At 38.2% G+C, this 18,508-nt stretch overlaps 1 protein-coding gene across 8 annotated transcripts in view; it reads right to left on the bottom strand.

Moving 5' to 3' along the window:
- The window catches only part of MAP3K4 (mitogen-activated protein kinase kinase kinase 4), a 128,863-nt gene that overhangs the window by 12,377 nt on the left and 97,978 nt on the right, over positions 1-18,508 (bottom strand). For 2 of the 8 annotated variants that reach the window (XR_013534662.1, XM_008995341.5), the window contains exons 10-19: positions 17,415-17,681; positions 15,884-16,033; positions 14,188-14,349; positions 13,579-13,712; positions 12,682-12,760; positions 11,589-11,667; positions 8,320-8,416; positions 7,070-7,207; positions 3,257-3,357; positions 2,465-2,545 (exon numbers count right to left, since the gene is read on the bottom strand). Coding sequence is in view for 4 of the 8 variants with exons in the window: in XM_008995341.5 (XP_008993589.2) it covers positions 2,465-2,545; positions 3,257-3,357; positions 7,070-7,207; positions 8,320-8,416; positions 11,589-11,667; positions 12,682-12,760; positions 13,579-13,712; positions 14,188-14,349; positions 15,884-16,033; positions 17,415-17,681 (1,288 nt within the window). In the remaining 4 variants the exon portion in view is untranslated. The remainder of the gene's footprint in view (positions 1-2,464; positions 2,546-3,256; positions 3,358-7,069; positions 7,208-8,319; positions 8,417-11,588; positions 11,668-12,681; positions 12,761-13,578; positions 13,713-14,187; positions 14,350-15,883; positions 16,034-17,414; positions 17,682-18,508) is intronic. The other 6 variants (XR_013534663.1, XM_008995342.5, XR_013534664.1 and 3 more) reach the window with 3 other exon arrangements.

Genomic DNA, 18,508 nt, shown 5'->3' with positions numbered 1-18,508 from the left:
ACAGTAAGACGACGTCTCAAAACAAAAGAAAACAACCCTTAATTCATGGTTCTCCACTACCTACTAACCAAATATGCAAACCCCTGCAGAACTTGGACCCAATTTGTCTTTTCTGTGTTTTCAGACTAGCCAAACAGACTCTTACAGAACACCCCAAACTACTTTTCACTTCCATTACATTTACACCTCTGCCTAAAGTATCTTCTTCATACCCGAGTGTCTGTTGAGTGAATCCTACTCACACAGAGCACCTGAAATGCCATACCTCTTCTAGGAAGCCATCTCTGATGAGAAGGGATAGTTTCCCCTTCTCTGGGAAGAGTACAGAAAAAGGGCTCTAGAATCAAAATGCCTGGGAAAAAAATCCTGGACTTGCCATTTTCTAGGTGTTTAACAACAGACAAGGCAATTAACTTCTTTATACATTAAAAACCTAATCTGTGAAATAAAGGTAAAAATACTTATCTCACAGACCTACTGTGAGGATTTCATGAAATAATACATGTAAAGCATTTAGCCCAGTGGCTAGAAGACAGTAAAAATAAATATTAGCTACTGCCATTATTCCTCATTTTCCCATCAGGCGAGATATCTCTGTTTCTCCAACTCACAGTTTTATCATGACTCATAGTAAGAAATACCTTTTACACATTCAACAGTTCTGTGAGCCATTACCCTTACTACATGTGATTCTGATTTCATCCTGTTCTTTTTTTAAAAACGCTGATCACTCCTACTAAAATTTTACAACCCACTAATGGTTCACAACCCATAACTTGAAAACCACTGGTTTGCCCACTTCTCTAAGACAGCACTTTTCATACCATATCCTAGTTAGCTACCCAACAGCCCAAGTTTTCTGGCTCAGATGAAGAGATCCTTGAAGGCTGGGATGACTGCAAGGTTAATTTGAAAAGAGAAATTTAAAAAGATTTATAATGCTCCAATTATAGTTTCTTACTACAATCATTTCTTTAAAATATGGGTCCAAGTTTGTTTGCTTTCTTTGCCTCAATATACAACACAGCAACTCTACCTAGCACTGGGCAAGATTTTAACAGCAGTGAGGCCATGAGCTCCACTGTCAAATATTTCTGAGAAAGGCTTAAAAACAAATTTCTCAAGATTCCCTGGTCTTCAATATGTCAATGTGAACTGTAACTCTCACAAGAGAAACATAATTCCAAGTGGTTCTCAAGTTTACTTGACCACAAAGTACTTGATTTGAAAAAACATGGCAAGGACCTGCTGTCCTTGGGAACTGCTGATTACATGGTGAGCCACTGAAGAGATTGCCTTTCTGTCACCAGGCTCAAGCCTAGGAAGACTCCCCAACCCGAACCATCGACACACACCTACTCTGTAACCGGGCTTGTCAGCAGTTGCAATCAATGTTATTTCTTCGTGCCATTACCTCTTTTAAATTCCTTGTTGGTCCAACATTGTATTATTTATACAGAATTGCTGCAATGGCATTCTAACCAATCTCCCCACTTTCTCCTCACTTCTGGCTAGCAGACTATATATACTATCTCAGCATCTGACTCACCCCCAGCTTCCCACATCCCGAACACACCAGCTGCTCAAGAGCCTTTGGGGCTGCCCACCACCTCTGGGCAAAGCCTTCATTACTCAGCTGGTCACTGACGCTGTCCTTGATCTGATCGCCCCTCACCCTCCAATTTCTCCTGCACTGACATCTGCGGCCCAGTGGCTCTCCTCTGTAGTCAAGAAGCCTCTGGTGTGCTTCCTTCTATTCCTTTCCTCCTGGCTTGCTGCAGACCTGTCTTCTCTTCAGGGGGCCAGCTCAGTCTCCTCCCTCCACAGAATCATGCCACACATCTCTGGGCACAAACGCTTTTCTGCTCAGTCACACAGAGTTCAAAGGGAAGCCGCCATGGAGAGCTCCAACTCGAGAGAAATGCCTTCTGGTCTTCACTCTGTCATTTACTACCTTGGCCAAATTATTGAGTTGTTTAGAAACTATCATTTATAAAGAGAGAGCAAGATCTATTTTGCCTACCGCTCAATATTGTTGGGCAAAAAAACGACAAGGAAGCATTTTAAAGATCATTAAATAGTAGACCAGTGATTTTTCTGCTATTTGTTCTTTTGATTAACATTAATCATCTGCTTCATAAGCAAGTTCTTTCCCTCAATGTCTAATTTATGAATGGTTATTTCACAAATGTTTATTATATTCCTACCATGGACAAAAAATTATGCTATACTACTTTAAGAATATAAAAATGAGTAAAACATATTATAGACCCAAAGGAGCATGTAGTTTGTTACAAGAAATAGGAAATATACACAAACACAGTACTTGATAGAAAGTGATGTCAGAGGTGTGAGATCACAGACAGTAATGGGGAAGGTCTAATAATTCAGAAGCTAAATCGAGTTTTACTGAAACTGCTACCCTTACATGGAACATTTTTAACTCCAACACGCCTTCTCTCACCTTTACTCTGGCTGATTAGTGTCCGAAGTTCCCAACTTCTTCTTGTGAACCCACTTGAATCCCCTCTTGGATATGCTGGTTCTGCAGGAAGTTATTTTTATACAAATTAAGATTTATGAAATAATTATGCTTATTTGAGAGCAAATGAAATGAAGGGCAATGGTTAAAAGCCACCTGTCTTTTCTGGTTATTAATTTTTAGTGTGTTTGATGTGGGTGTGAGAAATCACCTCTGCAATCAATTCTAAAAACTGCACCAACTGCATAGTTAATGGGGTTACAGGATTTTAACTACACCAGTCTTTTCACTAGTAATAGACAAGAGAATACTGTGCAAAAACTGGATTCCTTGGGAACTTCATTCAAGATATCGGCTTCAGGAGCTGCAGCCTTACTCCAATGAAGCAGCAATGTGGTTCCCAAGCAAAGGTTTCTGAGAGCTACATTATAAATAAAACTTCCACATATGATCAACAAATGCAGTGTCACTTTTGTATTTTTTAAATGAACAAAAGTAATCAAAGATTAAAATATCTAGAATAATACTATTTTTAAAGCAACAAAAGTAGATATATAAAATGCTAATATAGCTAAAAAGTCATCTGTATTAAAAGGCCAACGTGCTCAGCAAGACTTCTCATAAAGCTCTGTTGCTTCTTATTCCTCATTCCTTTACAAAAGACCAAAACAATCAATCTTTAAGGAATCCTCATAAAGGCATTAACAATAGAAACTGGTGAACTGAGACAAATGATTGGGCTGGTTGTGAATGCAGCTACCTTAAAATACTCACCGTCTCGTTCCTCCGTGGGGCTTGAGTGGCGACTCAGGGACCTAAACTGCAATTCAGCAGCTACGGAAGCCAATCGATCATTTTCAGGGACACTGGAACCCCTGTTTTAATATTTTTAACAATTGAGCTATCAATTCAATAGAATTTAAAATGAAAGACGTGTGAGATTTTTCTATAGTAGTAATTCTCAATAGGGGGGCAACTCTGTCTGCCACGAACAACTTTGCCTCTAACAATGTCTTAGACACTTTTGGGAGGGTGCTACTGGCATCTAGTGGGCAGTGGAAAACGCACAAGACAGACCCACCAGAATTATCCTCCAAGGGAACAGTGCTGCAGTGGAGACCCTCCCCTGGAGTCTGTTAGAGCTCTGGAGTCTGGAAGGAGGGCTCCATTTTCATCTCTCTGTAGCCAACACTCAAGCCTGAGAATGCCTGCCTGCATAAAACCCTGTCTTATATTAATAACAGAAATAAGAACCCAACACTATTTAAGTGTTACTGATGCATGAAAACCTCCATAACTTAAGTTGAGGGTGAATAAAACTGCATTCACCGAATCTTGCTGATCTTTAAAGTCACCATCTGTGGAGACCCTCCTCTGGAGTCTGGAAGGAGGGCTCCATTTTCATCTCTCCATAGCCAAAACCCAAGCCTGAGAGCGCCTGCCTGCATAAAACCCTGTCTTATATTAACAACAGAAACAAAAACACAACACTGCTTGAGTGTTACTGACGTGTGAAAACCTTCATAACTTAAGCCTATGGTGAATAAAACTGTATTAACCAAATCTTGCTGATCTTTAAAGTTACCATCAAATTATATTTATGTACTTAATTCTGTTTAAAGTACTAAAATCACTCCATGGTCCAAAAGATTTCAAATCTCTTAACAAGAAAATGAAAAGGAATACCTAAAGGTTTCTCAAGCAGTAGCCAAGCAGAAGTGCAAAAGAGGAGGAAGCTTGATATATTAAAGAACAAAGTTAATGAGCTGCTTTTCCAGAAAAAGTGAAATGTTCAAAAACCAGAATGAACCCATGAAGAGTAAAAACTAAAACTAAATAGGGAATGTGTTAAAATTGTAATCTGAAAAATCAAAGAACCTCAAATAAATATGGCATTAGTTTATTAAAGTCATTTAGTGTATATTTTTAAATGAATGACATAATGAAGTATGGTAGCATTTATGCTCTTATTATACCCTGATAGGCTGAAGGCAACATGATCTATTGCACAGACATTTATAAATTATAAAATATGCATTTTTTCTGGTGTTTCCCTAAGCCCTCAAATCTAGTATAGAACTTGTTAAGTCTGAAGTGATGAGGACATTTCTACTGCCATATAGTTCATCAAAAATTCAGCACTATCTAATGGAAAAACAACTGACGTTGAAGTGAAGAAGCCTATCCCACTTCTAAGCAGTGCCAAAGACCACTGGCGAGACCAAGAAGGCACTAACCACCTTGAATTTTCCTGATTTCCCACAAGTGAAACTGGCCAATTCCATGCCCTTAAGAGATTTTTGCCTGGGTAAAAGGAAAGAACATATACTCACATGAAGTAGCCTACTGGGGAGTGTTTAACAACTAGCTATGGTGGGGGCTGTGGAGGATGGGGAGGTGGGTTGTAGCATTTGCCAATTTCTGTGGTATAAGAATCAGCTTGCAAAATTTCTCAAATATTCGCAATCAGCTCTTAAGAGCCAGCAGGAGCAAGCCTCTGCAAGAGCACCACTGCAAAGTGTTTTATAAATGAAGGTAAGATAACTTAAGCCCAGAACAGATATTTCTTAGGTCAAGTAAAACCAATTAAAAATATGTATTGAAACCTCTAGGGTCAAGTGAGGTTGACCTTTGGTTGATGTATCTGTAAGACAGGCAAGGGCTACACACTGTGGCTGTGGCAGGGACGCACACACTGGTGTCATTCTGCCTCCCCAGGGCATATTCACAAACCACAGCTGTGTTGAGACATCAGGCCTTGGGTATGTGAAGTGTGCCTCAGGAGCAATGAGCTGAATCGACCAGTGATTCACGGGCCCACCAACCAAGCTCACTGTGAAGATGCGGAGGCTTACACAGGGCTTGCCTGCAGGAGGGAGTCTGACCACACCCCACACCTCTTCATGTGGCTGTGCTCTTCTCTACCTACCATCTCACACACACACACACAGCCATAAAGTAACGGGGATCCTAGACAAAAAATGTCCTTCAAGATAGCATATTATGATGCTATTAAAATTTCTAAACATCAAAGAGTATCTAAGTATGCACAAATTTAAGATGAATACTTATGAGATGCTACTGATAAGCCTTTAAGATGAAATGCTGAAAAACTGCTTATGCAAAGACTAAACTCCATGAAAAGGCCAACTCTTATCCTAAAGTATTTAACTCTTATCCTAAAATACATGTAATGTACCACACTACCAACTTACAAATGCCTTAAAACACAGTGTATCAACCTTTAAAAAGAAGGAGGTCACTCCCCACTGTCTGTCCAGTTCAGGGGCAGTCTGAAGTGAATGTGGACACAGCAGGTGTGGGAGGCAGGAGCCACAGGGTGGTCAATGCCCGCCTCAACTATGAGCACGTTTTAGGCCAATGCACTCCTCTTCGGTCTGTACTGCATAAATAAAAAAGACAGCTTTGGCAGCCCTCACGGGGACATAAAAGCATATATGAAGGTATTTGTCATGAAAAGCTCTAAACATAAAAATTAAGAAGTTAAATGGGAGTTTGTTCAATGTTGTTAATTTTTTTAGTTTGACTGCTTAAGCTGTAAAATACTTTGATTTTTTTGGTTATGGACATTTCTCACTAAAATTTAGAAGCATTAATTATTTTAATGAGTGAGAAGACTGGAAATATTTGTAGAAATTTTAGACTGTCATTAAAGTAAGTGTAAAAACATTTTAGTCTATTTTAAAATCTAAAGCCAGGCATCATCTTCCTGATAACTCTACTGCTTTTTCCTTGGAGTTGAATGCAGAACCCTGGGTTCTATCACAAGTTTATCTTTTTAGATCAGATACTCCCAACCTCAATAGTTTTGTTTGACTCTTACTGCAAGATGGGAATAGTAACTGCATTCCTCCTACTTAGGTACAAGGGTGAAATTCAGAGAAAACAACAGGTCTTTCTCCAATTAGGGTATGAGAATATGATGAAATCCTCTGCCAAAAAATAACTAGAATGAGAAAGCCTACAAAACCCTCCTTACCTATACAAAAGACAATGCAAGACTTAAAAGTTTTCTGGGGCTTGCCAAGTATCTGAGAGTTCTCTCTAGTACTGATCCATTCTCCATATAACATACAAACTCCATGAACTCATTTTTCCGCCTTCTATAAACTACTTCTAATCAACAATAATTTTTAAAAAATTTGGTTATAAAACTGATCTTCCTAAAAAACAAAAGGTCACCACCTCACATCATTAACTAGATGCCATCTTTTAACTACCTTGTGACTCCAGGCTCTGTGAAGCAAAATGCTCACACCCCCTTCTGTTGTGGACCAGTTCTTTCCTATGATACTCTCTTCATAAGGTTATTCTTGGCAAAGTCTTTGGTCATTTTGGCTAATTAATATCAGCTCCAAAGAAATACTGGTTATCAGACAAGTATCTGCTCGCAGAGGTCAGTGCCAGACGCTTCGAGCCCTGGCTACCTACGGAAGACCCCAGAACATCACTCACACACCACAGCCAAGAAGCCCAACTGCACCCGGCACACAACCTAACTGAGGTTGCTGCGCAAGTGCATATGAGGGGTGGGGAGGGTACGGGATGCTGGTGGGGTGAGACTACCTGGTATCATGGGCACTGCTGACGGATTTGGGCGGCGCAGAGTCGCCACCAGAGGTGCTGGGCCGACTGGCAGCAACAGCAGCAGCAGCAGCAGCAGGGCTGCCGTGGCTCCGCGCGTCAGAAGGCACACTTCGAGTGCTATGACAAGAAGAAAAGCTTCAGGAACACATGTGAGAAGAGGGAATGGACTTGACAATCATTTTCAGTTAAAAATAAAATACGGTAAAGGAGTGAAAAATACTTAAAAAATATAAAATGCAAATTCTTTGAGATTCAAATCTAGGTGGAAAAAAGAAAAAAATCCTAATTTCAAAGTTTTTCTTTTTTGTGTGACAGAGTGGCATTCTGTTGCCCAGGCTCGAGTGCAGTGGCGGAATCACAGCTCACTGCGGCCTCGACCTCCTGGGCTCAAGTGACCCTCCTTGCCTCAGCCTCCCAAGTAGCTGGGACTACAGGCGTGACCACCTCACACAGCTACTATTTTTCTTGTAGTCTCTGTGAAGATGATGTTTTGCTACAATGCTCAAGCTGGTCTCCAACTCCTGGGCTCAAGTGATCCTCCTGCCTCAGCCTCCCAAAGTGCTGGAATTACAGGCGTTGAGTCATTGCACCCTGGTCCCCTCAAAGCTTTAAAAAAAAATAACTGTGGTCCTATCTAGCAAATATTGTCAAATAAAACTAATTTCAAAAAAGTAATTATACAGGGGAAAGAAGATGGTCACTACCTCAAGATGCAGAAATGCCACCACATTCATGGCAGTTATCGTGAAATGTGCTATAGTTTCTGAATTTAGTTAGCGTTTAAGTTGCTTTGTAATTATATATGCAGATAAAAATTGAATCTGGAAAGGTCATTCCAGTTTTTCTCCACTTTTAAAGTGATATTCAATATTGTTTTCAAATGTTGACTATGCTATCCACATTCAAATTTGTTTTCCAAAGGTTACTTTTCAAAGACAGGAAAGGAAAAAATGACTCCAAAGCCAGAAAGCATTTAGTAGCTTGAGGTTATAAATAAGCTGAGGAATGAGATTATCTTGAAAGGTACATGTCTGTTTTAAATTTGCATGCCTTTTTCCTCTGCGACTAAAGGCTTCAAGATAAAGCAAGTAAGAGCTTTCACAAATGTAGGAACAAGAACGCAGTAAAGGTATTTAGCTCTCAGAGCAAGCATCTAGTAGTTTCAAAAGTGTCAGCATGCATATTGGAAAACACTTTGTAAAGCAAACGACTAGATAAGCACCAAATACCTGAATCCCTCTGGAGTGGGGATAATGAGGTGTGGGTTAGGAGGGTCACTGTGGCATCGAGGTACCTTCACAGGGCGGGGGCTGTTCCGATGAATGGCTGCCAGCGAAATGGCAACAAATGCAACTTGTTAATATGGTCCACAGAAAATCATCAAACCAGTCAAATGCAAAATGGAGCGTCACTTACTTTGGCCAATGACCAAGGCAAGTCCATTTATATATGTAGAAACCCATACTATATACAAACACTATGAGAAATGTCACTTTTTAAAAGTTAGTAAAACCATATTACATATTTACACTTTTCTCCATCAAAAACATTTTTTAAAATCCTGGAGTGAAACATATATAATGTAAGCTAAACAAATGATTTAACTCATTTTAGAGATACATAAAAATGTGGTTATCTCCCTAATAAAAAGGAGTTTCTTTATGTTATCTACACTTTAAAAAGACTGGTTGGTGACATTTCCAGAGGTCTTGCCTTTAAGGTCACTGTCATTTTCCTGAGTGCGTGCAGTTTTATTCCATTTATTTAAACCAAATCAGGTAGATTTAACTGAGTTATTTTTTTCAAGGGCATGTTTTCTTCTCATTTTCAGTATTCTGGTAATAGGTAAATATGAATAAAGTTTAAAACTAGATAAAATTCAAAACTAGAGATCTTACCTAGGGATTACAAATATGCTTACAATTCCACTTTCCCAATAACTACATGTCAGTGTTAATGGACATGTGTTATGTTTTGTCTCCTTCTCTGCAGCATGTTTTTTTCTAATTTTACTTTTAAGAATCTGTTTTAACCCTCCTTAATGTTTTTTTAATGTCATATTTTCTCTTCACGTTAATAATTTTTAGTCCATATATGTTTTATCCCAAATAGGTTTTACCCTAAATGGAAATCCTGTTTCTTCATGGTTTTGTTTCCTAGTAATGAGAGGAAAAAAGAGACACAGAAGTACTAAAAATGGAGAGATCTGAAGTTCCCTTGCAAAACTTACAAACAAAATATAAGAAACTGTTAACAAAATATCTCAGGCAATTTGTGTCTCTGATTCATTATCCTAGCTTTACAATGACAAATAGAAGAAATTCAGTAATAACAAAGGTAAAAAAAAATGATTTGGTGAGTCTTTAATCAAGCAAAGGTACTGGGGGCTAGTCAAAAATTAGTAAACATTTTCCTACAAAGAAAGACATTCTGTTTAAAAAACCATGTACACGTATGTGCTTTGCATAAAATAAAACAATTATTTTAATAGTAGGCATATGTGACATTGCAAAACTGTGACACTTCACTGGAAAGAAAATTCAAATGGCCAATAAACAAAATGGATGTTCAAATTTCACCACTGGTAAACACGGATTACAGAGATGCTTTTCATGGCCAAAACAAACAAAAGCCCATTTAAAAAATGGTAGAAAGCATTACAGTACATTCATGATGGCCACAATGTGGCCAATAAAAATAACAAGTGAGATCTATACCTGTTGACATGGAGACCTTTCTACAACTGTAAACAAACCACCCTATACATGACTGTGGTGATGAAATGGGCATAGAGAAAGGTACAGGTACAATGCATTTGTGTGATTATTTGAACCTATAGGAAATATGGAAGCTTACGTACCAGGTTGTTATTTGTTATGTGCTTAGAACAGAGGGAAAGGAAGCAAGAAAGCAACATTAACAACAAAATGAGCTGACATGCTCTCATTTTCACTCATTTCTTTTGCAAGAAAAGAATACAAAACCAAATGATGACCCCTTTTGTGTATGGAACACTAGAATTTACACAATATTATTTAGTTAATCTTCATTAGCATCCAGTTTCATTCATTAAAAGGGGAGGCTCAATGATGTTAAATGAGTAGCCCCAGGTCAATTGCTGTCCAGGCCCCTAACAGTTCAGTTCCACTAACCCACAGTGGCTGAGAGGACAAAGGACCATGTGAGCCTCCAGAGAGTGCTATTAATTAACTATCCCACTGCAGTTTGGCAGGCATGTTGAAAGATGAGCGACTCAGATGTTACCAGTTGTCTACCACTGATTATCGAAGTATGAGAATTTTTTCTTTTGTCTTTTGTAATCTTCTTTTACATTAATAAATTTTCTAAAGGTATATCTTCCATATTTTTCTACAATGTAATTTTTCTACAATGAAAATAATTCCTTATATAATAAAATATTTAAAAAAAATAATTCTTACTGAATTATCAATCGTGTTCTTAGAGAAGTGTTTTAAGAGATCAGAAAATCAAAATTATTGATAATATGCTTAAGCAAAAGCCTGATGAGACAATCACATGCTTTATATAAAATGCTCAAACAGTCTTACAATTATAACTTTCATTTTCATAACAACCTTGGGAGAAAAAGAGGTATAAACTGAGTGGATCTTAAAGATTAAAAAACCAACAATTAAAACCCATTCTACTTACTTTTCTGTAGTTAGCAAGTACCCTCTATGAAGTATAGTTGGTGTTCAATAAATTTATCATTTATGAATTATTTTGTGTGTAATTGAAATTGCATAAAATTTCTAAGTTTTCTTTTTTGGGTGTTTATTACTTACAAACACAGTTTTGTTTTCTTTACAAACTATGTCAAGAATGGCATAAGACATAGCTTTTTTTGATATATATTTTGTTTTCAAAGTTTCAACATATACTGTAAAAGTGTTAATCATTCAGTGTGACTAAAGTTGTACATAAACTATAATCAAAAATTGGAACTGAAGTCATATATATCGCAGCATGACTTAACTTGATGTTTTAAAAAGTAAAACCAAATCACAAGTTACTACAGTTGGTGGGAAGGTGGGTACTTGGGAAAGCTGTGGAGAAATGGACACTGTTGTCCTCAAAGGTGAGAAAGGAGGGTCAGGGAAGTGATCTGCAGCCACCCGCAGCGAGGCAGTTCTTGCTGCTTGCCAGACAACACCCTCTTCCAGTCCTTCCTCCCCATCAGGAAAGATGGCAAGAGGGAAAAAAGAATGGTAGTAATGGTATAGAAAAACAAATGTATGATTTAATACTGCTGGCTAGCATGGAATAGATTATGGATGACATTTTAATCTTCTTGTTGGATTTACAAAGATTGCTATGGAGTTCTCTATCTACACACCTCATTTCTGTCCCTCTTATTGTCATTTTCCAGAATGTTCTTAAAACAGCTCTTATGCCATTTTAAACAACTGCAATTACAAAAGGATTTGTCCACTCAAATCATTATGTTCCACAAGAAATGCTGTAACGGCTGTCTTACCAAGGTACAAACCTGTAACAGGACTGTGTGGTTTTCCTATGACATGGCCGATGCATTCATTCATCAAGGCTTGTAAACTCTAGAAACCAAAAGACAATGGGAAAGGCAAAGAGAAAAAATGCAAACTTTCTTAATTATTTAAGTAGCACAAATTAACTTTCAGCATATTTTTTAAAACATGCTACCAAGATGTTTTCTGTAGTTTATTTTTATCATTTCTTTCTTTTTTTTTTTTGAGACAGAGTTTCGCTCGTTACCCAGGCTGGAGTGCAATGGCGCGATCTCGGCTCACCGCAACCTCCACCTCAAGGGTTCAGGCAATTCTCCTGCCTCAGCCTCCTGAGTAGCTGGGATTACAGGCACGTTCCACCATGCCCAGCTAACTTTTTGTATTTTTAGTAGAGACGGGGTTTCACCATGTTGACCAGGATGGTCTCGATCTCTTGACCTCATGATCCACCCGCCTCGGCCTCCCAAAGTGCTGGGATTACAGGCTTGAGCCACCGTGCCCGGCCCTTTTCTGTAGTTTAAAAGAAAATAAGTATAAACACAAATTGCATGTAATTTAAAATAATAGAAGATATTATTATTTTTATAAATAAAAGCAAATTAGCTGTCAATTTCCCATAACACAATGATGTATACAAGCAAAGAACTTTTTATGTAATCATCTCTACTACTAGGAGAACAAAATGAATGAATTCATACTTTGAGCAACAACATGTTAATCTGATGACACTTATGAGACGCTGTTAAGTGATAATATTCAACACGAGCATGATGCTCTCAAACGATGCATGCTGAAGTAAAAGAGCTAATTAATCCTTTTTCTGCCCCAAAGCAGCAGCTGTGATGGCAGTAAAAACATAAAGCTAACAAATGTTTTAGAAGGGCCAGGGTTCACAAACCAGACACTGACTTAGTTGAACGCCAGTGTTAGAGGAAGAAGAAAATATCCTACTCTGCCATTTCCCAGCATTATCATTACATGAAAAATATTTAGGACCACTATGACACATAAAACATATACAAGCAGAAAATAAAGGGTCACTGACTTATTTTACAATGAAAAAAACTTGAGAATATTCCATACCAAGAAGTCATCTTCTGGTAAAGCTGAAATAAAGGCAGGTTCAATTGCTTGTAGAAAATCAAAACCTTGAGTTGCCCACCTAGTACATGAAAAAGTTCAGTAATCACAAAACAATCAAGAAAATGTTGCAGCAGTTTTAGACTGCACAATACTAAAAAGTAACATAATTATAATTATTAGCTAGGAGAAAACACTTTTTTTTTTTTTTTTGGCCTGGGTTCAGTAAGTTTACAGTGTGATCTTTTGGAAAGAATAATTTTTTAAAATTGAATTTTGTTTTGAAACAAATGGGAAACATGGAAGAGGATTTTAGACATGAGAGGTGCCATTTGTAATTTAACCATTATTTATGAGTTTTATAACACAAAGTTCCTACTTTGAGTCCCAGGTACAGCAAATGTATTTTCTCTAACTTGCAGAAACAGCTCACTGACTTTAAAAAACTGCCCCATGATATCCCTCCATTACAAATCACAGAGCACTCAGCTATTTTTCACACAGTCAAGACACTTTAATAACTATGTTTACTTTAGTGGAGTTACTATTGAGTTTCACACATGATTCACCCATTTTCCCCCTGTAAATTCCAAAATGACTTCCCAATGAATAAATTTCATGAGGGAGGAAAAAACATTAGTGATCAGGAAGACTTGTCAAAGGAGAACAGGAGTTCCCTTAAAGGTAACTCCAGTTTGGAAGAACTTAAAAAAATTTTTTTTCCTAAGAGTTACACAGTTTTTGCTATATATTTTTCCATTAAAAAAAAAGCCTGATCACAGAAGAGCTTAGAGTATTCCCTTTCATGTCATCTGCTCAAAAATATCCCACAGAACATATATGAACAACTACTACCAACACCACATGGTGCATTCCAGAAACATCCTAGTTGGTCATTACCTGGGTCTTGTACCTCTACCGCTCTCACATTTAGTCAGGACGTAATTCATCCACTTCCGAGCAAAGCTTATGTATTTGTCTCCTATCTTCTGTCTAAACTCCCCAGACATCAAACGAACAACTTCTTTATGATACTGTAAGAAGATTTCATGCATATCAAAATGAAGAAAACAATCATTAAATAATACCACACACTGTAATGCCAGGTCTGTTTAAATGTTTTCTAAAAACAAAAAGTGAAATCCAATTAAAATTTCTATATTTTGAATAGTATGAACAATTACAGAAAGTCTAGTGTTTTAAAATGCAGTTTCATAAATGTTTTATTCCAGAGTTTAAATTAAGAGTGTGCTTTTATGATATAAAACATCCTTTTTAAAGTTTTGAAATGCAAGTGGATAGTCGTGAGCACAAAAAGAAGTCGGGCAACTACCTAACAGTTTAAAAGCAAACTAACATCTCTGACATTCATGAGTGATATAATATGATATTCTGGATTAAGCTGTGATGATTACTATCAGATTTACTGTAAAAGATTCCTAAAACTTTCTGTAAATTATCAAGCAATTACGAAACTGTACTATGTGTTTTCTCTTATTCTCAACCTACCTCAAATCCAAAATTGTACCCCTGAATCATTGCTTCTCGGTAGTACTGTTGCAAGGTGACAGATTCAGATTCATCAACTTCAGCATCAAATTCTGATGTGAACATGTGGTCCACGCGGTCAATGGCATTGCTTATTCTGTTGCATAGCTCTAATGCATCATTCTAAAGAGTCCCAAACCATGATTAGTCCAAAATGAAGCAAATCATACAGTACTTACCACATTTTAAAGAAAGATTTTGTTCATCATCACACAGACATCAAGCACTGCAAACACTTTACCCATTTTTAGTTACCAAAAGGAATTATCAAATATAGAGGAAATTATGTTATTTTCATTTTTATTTGGCATTCTTAAGCAGAAGAGAAAAAAATGCATTTAAAATGATGAAGTCTAATTACAATCTGGTCGTGGAACAGACGCTTATATCTTTAATATTTTTATGTATCAACCACCTGTTGTTTTCTTCTCTTGGGACAGTTGCTCAACCATTAAGTACGGTTGCAATTCCACAGAGTGAAAAAGCCCAGGAATTTCTAGATGACCTCCACGGTATCCTTGAATCATGCTGTCCTCATTTCCCTGCTACTCCCTAGTGCAGGGGTTCTCTTCTGGGGCGGCTTCTTCTCCCTCCCCTCAACATCTGGAGACGCTGTCCAGAGAGGTTTCTGACTGTCAAAATTTGGAAGAAGGAGTGGAATCTACTAGAGGCCACAGATGTCACTAAACATCCTACAATGCACAGGACAGACCTCCACGACAAAGAATTACTGGCCCCAATGTCCACATCGAAGAGGCTGAGAAGCCCTGCCCTGGCTTGAGCTTTCGTCACCTCTCTCAGCAACACCACAATAGCTCCAAATCGGTCTCCCTTTCCACCCACCCCTACACACCCGTGTGCACACAAGGTCTCCATCAGGCAATCCCCTTGTTACGGTTACAAAATATTCTTTGAATAATCTACAAGAGAGATAATCTAAATATGTAGTTAATAAATATTTACAGACAAATCAGACTGACAAAAGAAAAACAAATGTTTATGAAACGACTTGTAATTTCAGAGAGTGCTTCTTCTTCAAGAAGTTAAGCCTTAATGTGAGTGAGAAGGCGTAACTGATGGCCTAGAAAAGTGTGGATGTGATCAAGACTGATAAGTGGGATACAAAATATAAAGTATCAAAACCAGAAAATAATGGGAAAAGACAGCTAGGCTGTGGCTTGTCATAAATTTTGAAAGGCCTTTGTGCTTCTCTGCAATTGTTTTTCTATTATATTTAATTTGAATTATTAATTAAACAAATAAATCTTCTACTACACACTACTAATATGCAGTACCTCCAGTAAATACTGAAGATTGTGAAAGGAGAAAGAAATTTACATTGGGAATGAAGAGACCTAAATTCCTAAATTGTCAACTTTGCCACTAACCAAGTCATGTAGCCATTATGAATTAGTCACATAAAGTTCAATTCTCTGTACTTTCCAATTATGAAGTTCTACAGCTCCAGGAAGGATCTCAGAATCTGTAGTTTAGATTTAAGAAAATATGTATCAGGAAGAGAGGTGAGTGGGTAGGCAATTTAAGAGCTCAAGTTCCTTGGATGATATGACCTTACACATGTTACCACACACTGACTTTTCCACGGCATTTAAACAAAAATGAAAAATCTCAGCTTATGTAGAAGACAGTGTAATACCTTTAGCTGCTGCAAAGCTTTGGCGATGACCGGCTGACTGGATGTCTGCTCCTGGCACAGAGTTATAAGTCCCTCAATGGACTGCTGGAAAGCTTTTCTCTGAATTGTGAGATGGGCAGACTGTGTGACAACTAGTAAAAGATTATCCACCTGGGAGGAAAATCAAGCACAGGACATAAAAACCAACCCAGTTACTTAGTTATCATTCTAGTTCAACAGCAGTCCAAAAACAATGCCAATCTTAGAGATACCAGGCCAACAAGCATCTAATCAGAAAGTCATTTTTAAACTACACAGCCACACACTTCAGTGGGCACTGACATCCGGGATATTCAGCACCATGGAGAAGAACCCTTTGGGACTGCAGGCATGACATCTTTGAGACAGCCTAGAACTTCAAGTAGTTCAGTACTGCTAGTGCAGTGTGTGTGTGCACATGCATACATGTACATGTGTGCACCCGTCTGTGTATTGGACCAGCAGGTGAAGACTGAAAATGTAGGAATAAGAGTGGAATTAGATGAAGGGCCTTATATTAAACATTAAGAAATAAAGAGTTTATAACTTCTGTTCTTCAGGAGATAAAGAATCCTTGCAGTATTTTAAGTGGATCGGTGATGCAATCAGACGTATTAGAATGACCATTCTGAAAGCACAAAAACAAACACAGAATTGGAGAGACAGAAGGTGAGGCTTGAAGCAGGGAAACTCAAAGTAAGAAACTGCAATAGTTCAAGAGAGGGATGGTGAAGTTCTGACTATGGCAGTTGCTCTGGGGATGCAGGGAAAGGATCATTTACTGAAAATGCTTCTGTCTTGCCAGGAGTATTAACTGGAAAGGTGGGAGGCTGAACTTATATTAGCTGTCACACTTCTGGTTTAAACATGTGAGTGAATGCAGAACCATTCACGGAGATAGGGAATACAAAAGCAGAGTTGTTGGGGCGAGGGATAGGGCAGGCCAATAAATACTCAGTTCTGGTGAGGCTGAGCTCAGGGTGCATATGAACACTCACCATGACTGTCCCTAAGTTGAACACAGATGAATGGGAAGGCTTCTAACAGTTTATAACCAGTGAGCTACAGAAACTGTCATGAAGTCTCTGTTAGGTAGAGAGGGGATAGCCTTCACACACACAAAAATGAAAATTAAATAACCAGTAAACCTGAGCACTTGGAGAACTGGGATTTCTAGAACTACAAATTATATTAGTGACATAAACTCCTTTTACATCACAGCTCCACAGATCTAACTACGTGACTGAACTAAGAAAAGATATAAACCAGATTTCTACCAGAAATAGAAATAAACCAGGTTTATTTCTATTTCAGTATAATTTAACTTAACAGAATAATATATTAGTACAAATTATGCTGCAAAATTACCTATGAACACATCGAGGTACATTTTTGGGAAGTATACACTTGTGATTACTAGGGTAGTTAAGCCCCTCACTCTTGAGCAGCTAACAGTTCATTCTTCCTAAAAGACCTTAAGTAACACTGCTGAAACACTGGAGGTGAGATGTACCTGCATGTTTCTCAGGGTGTCAACAGTCTCCACCTGAGGCACGACTTTGACAGGCTGTGCCTTCCATGTGCCCCAGCCGTCCTCTGAATCACGGGCTCCATCACTGTGCTTGGTCAGAAGCAGGTAGGTGTCGATGAGTACATCATCTGAATCTTTTGAACAGTCTTTTCCTGCAGCTGCATTGAGTAACTGCAGAATAATACTCTTCTCCTCAGCAAGTGTGTCTGGAATAAACACCTGTAAGTTTTCTAACCCAGGAATTTGTACCTGCAAAAGAAATAATCCAAAATCTTAAGGAACATTGTGCGTTAGAGAAATATGTTATTTAAAAACAAACAAACCAACCTAGGAAAGGCAAAGCAGGTTTGGGCAAGGGGATGTGGGAAGGGCACAAATTGGAGCAGTGAGGGAGTGGCAAGTGGCTGGGTTCAGTGTGACTGAAGAAGGCAGGAGAAGAGTCTGTGGAGGTACTGGAGGAGAGGCCTTACAGTCTCCCCGATTGTTGGACATCCTCTTCATTGTTTTATTTTCAACAACAAAGAAAATACTGGAGGGGAAGCAGGACAGCCTGAAACAACCTCAGCCACTACTAGTTTGTGACACTTAGAGAAAGTCACCTGGCTTGGGGAAAAGGCAAAAATTGTGAATACAGATTCTAATTATTCCAGGCAGGGGGTGAGGGGGAGGGTCTTCATAAGAAGTCTCCTTGAGATCATTTTTTCAAGGGAACACATGGGGTGGTGCAGCACAGGTCACGCCATACCGAGAGTGGGATAAAACTGTGGGCTTGGGATAAAATGTCCAGTGATGACATCACATACTGATTCTAACAGTGCTAAATCTCAAACAACTTAAAGTTAGTGACCCAGAATGTGGGTCTAGTGATGCCCAGGGTCCTGATGTCCAAGTTTCAGTGTGAAAACCTTTGAACTGCTTCAGAAAAGTAAGAGTGAAAAACAACCATTATTTAAAATGAATACTAACTCTTTATACACATTATTTTAAATATGTGTAATTAAATTAATAAACAGTATGAGTAAATTTTTTATTATTTATCTACACTCTAAAGACAAGTTAGTAAGTCAAGTATGAAA

This window comes from Callithrix jacchus, chromosome 4 (assembly GCF_049354715.1).
Source record: "Callithrix jacchus isolate 240 chromosome 4, calJac240_pri, whole genome shotgun sequence".
NCBI classification, from domain to species: Eukaryota; Metazoa; Chordata; class Mammalia; order Primates; family Cebidae; genus Callithrix; species Callithrix jacchus.
This window is presented reverse-complemented; position numbering and strand designations above follow the sequence as displayed.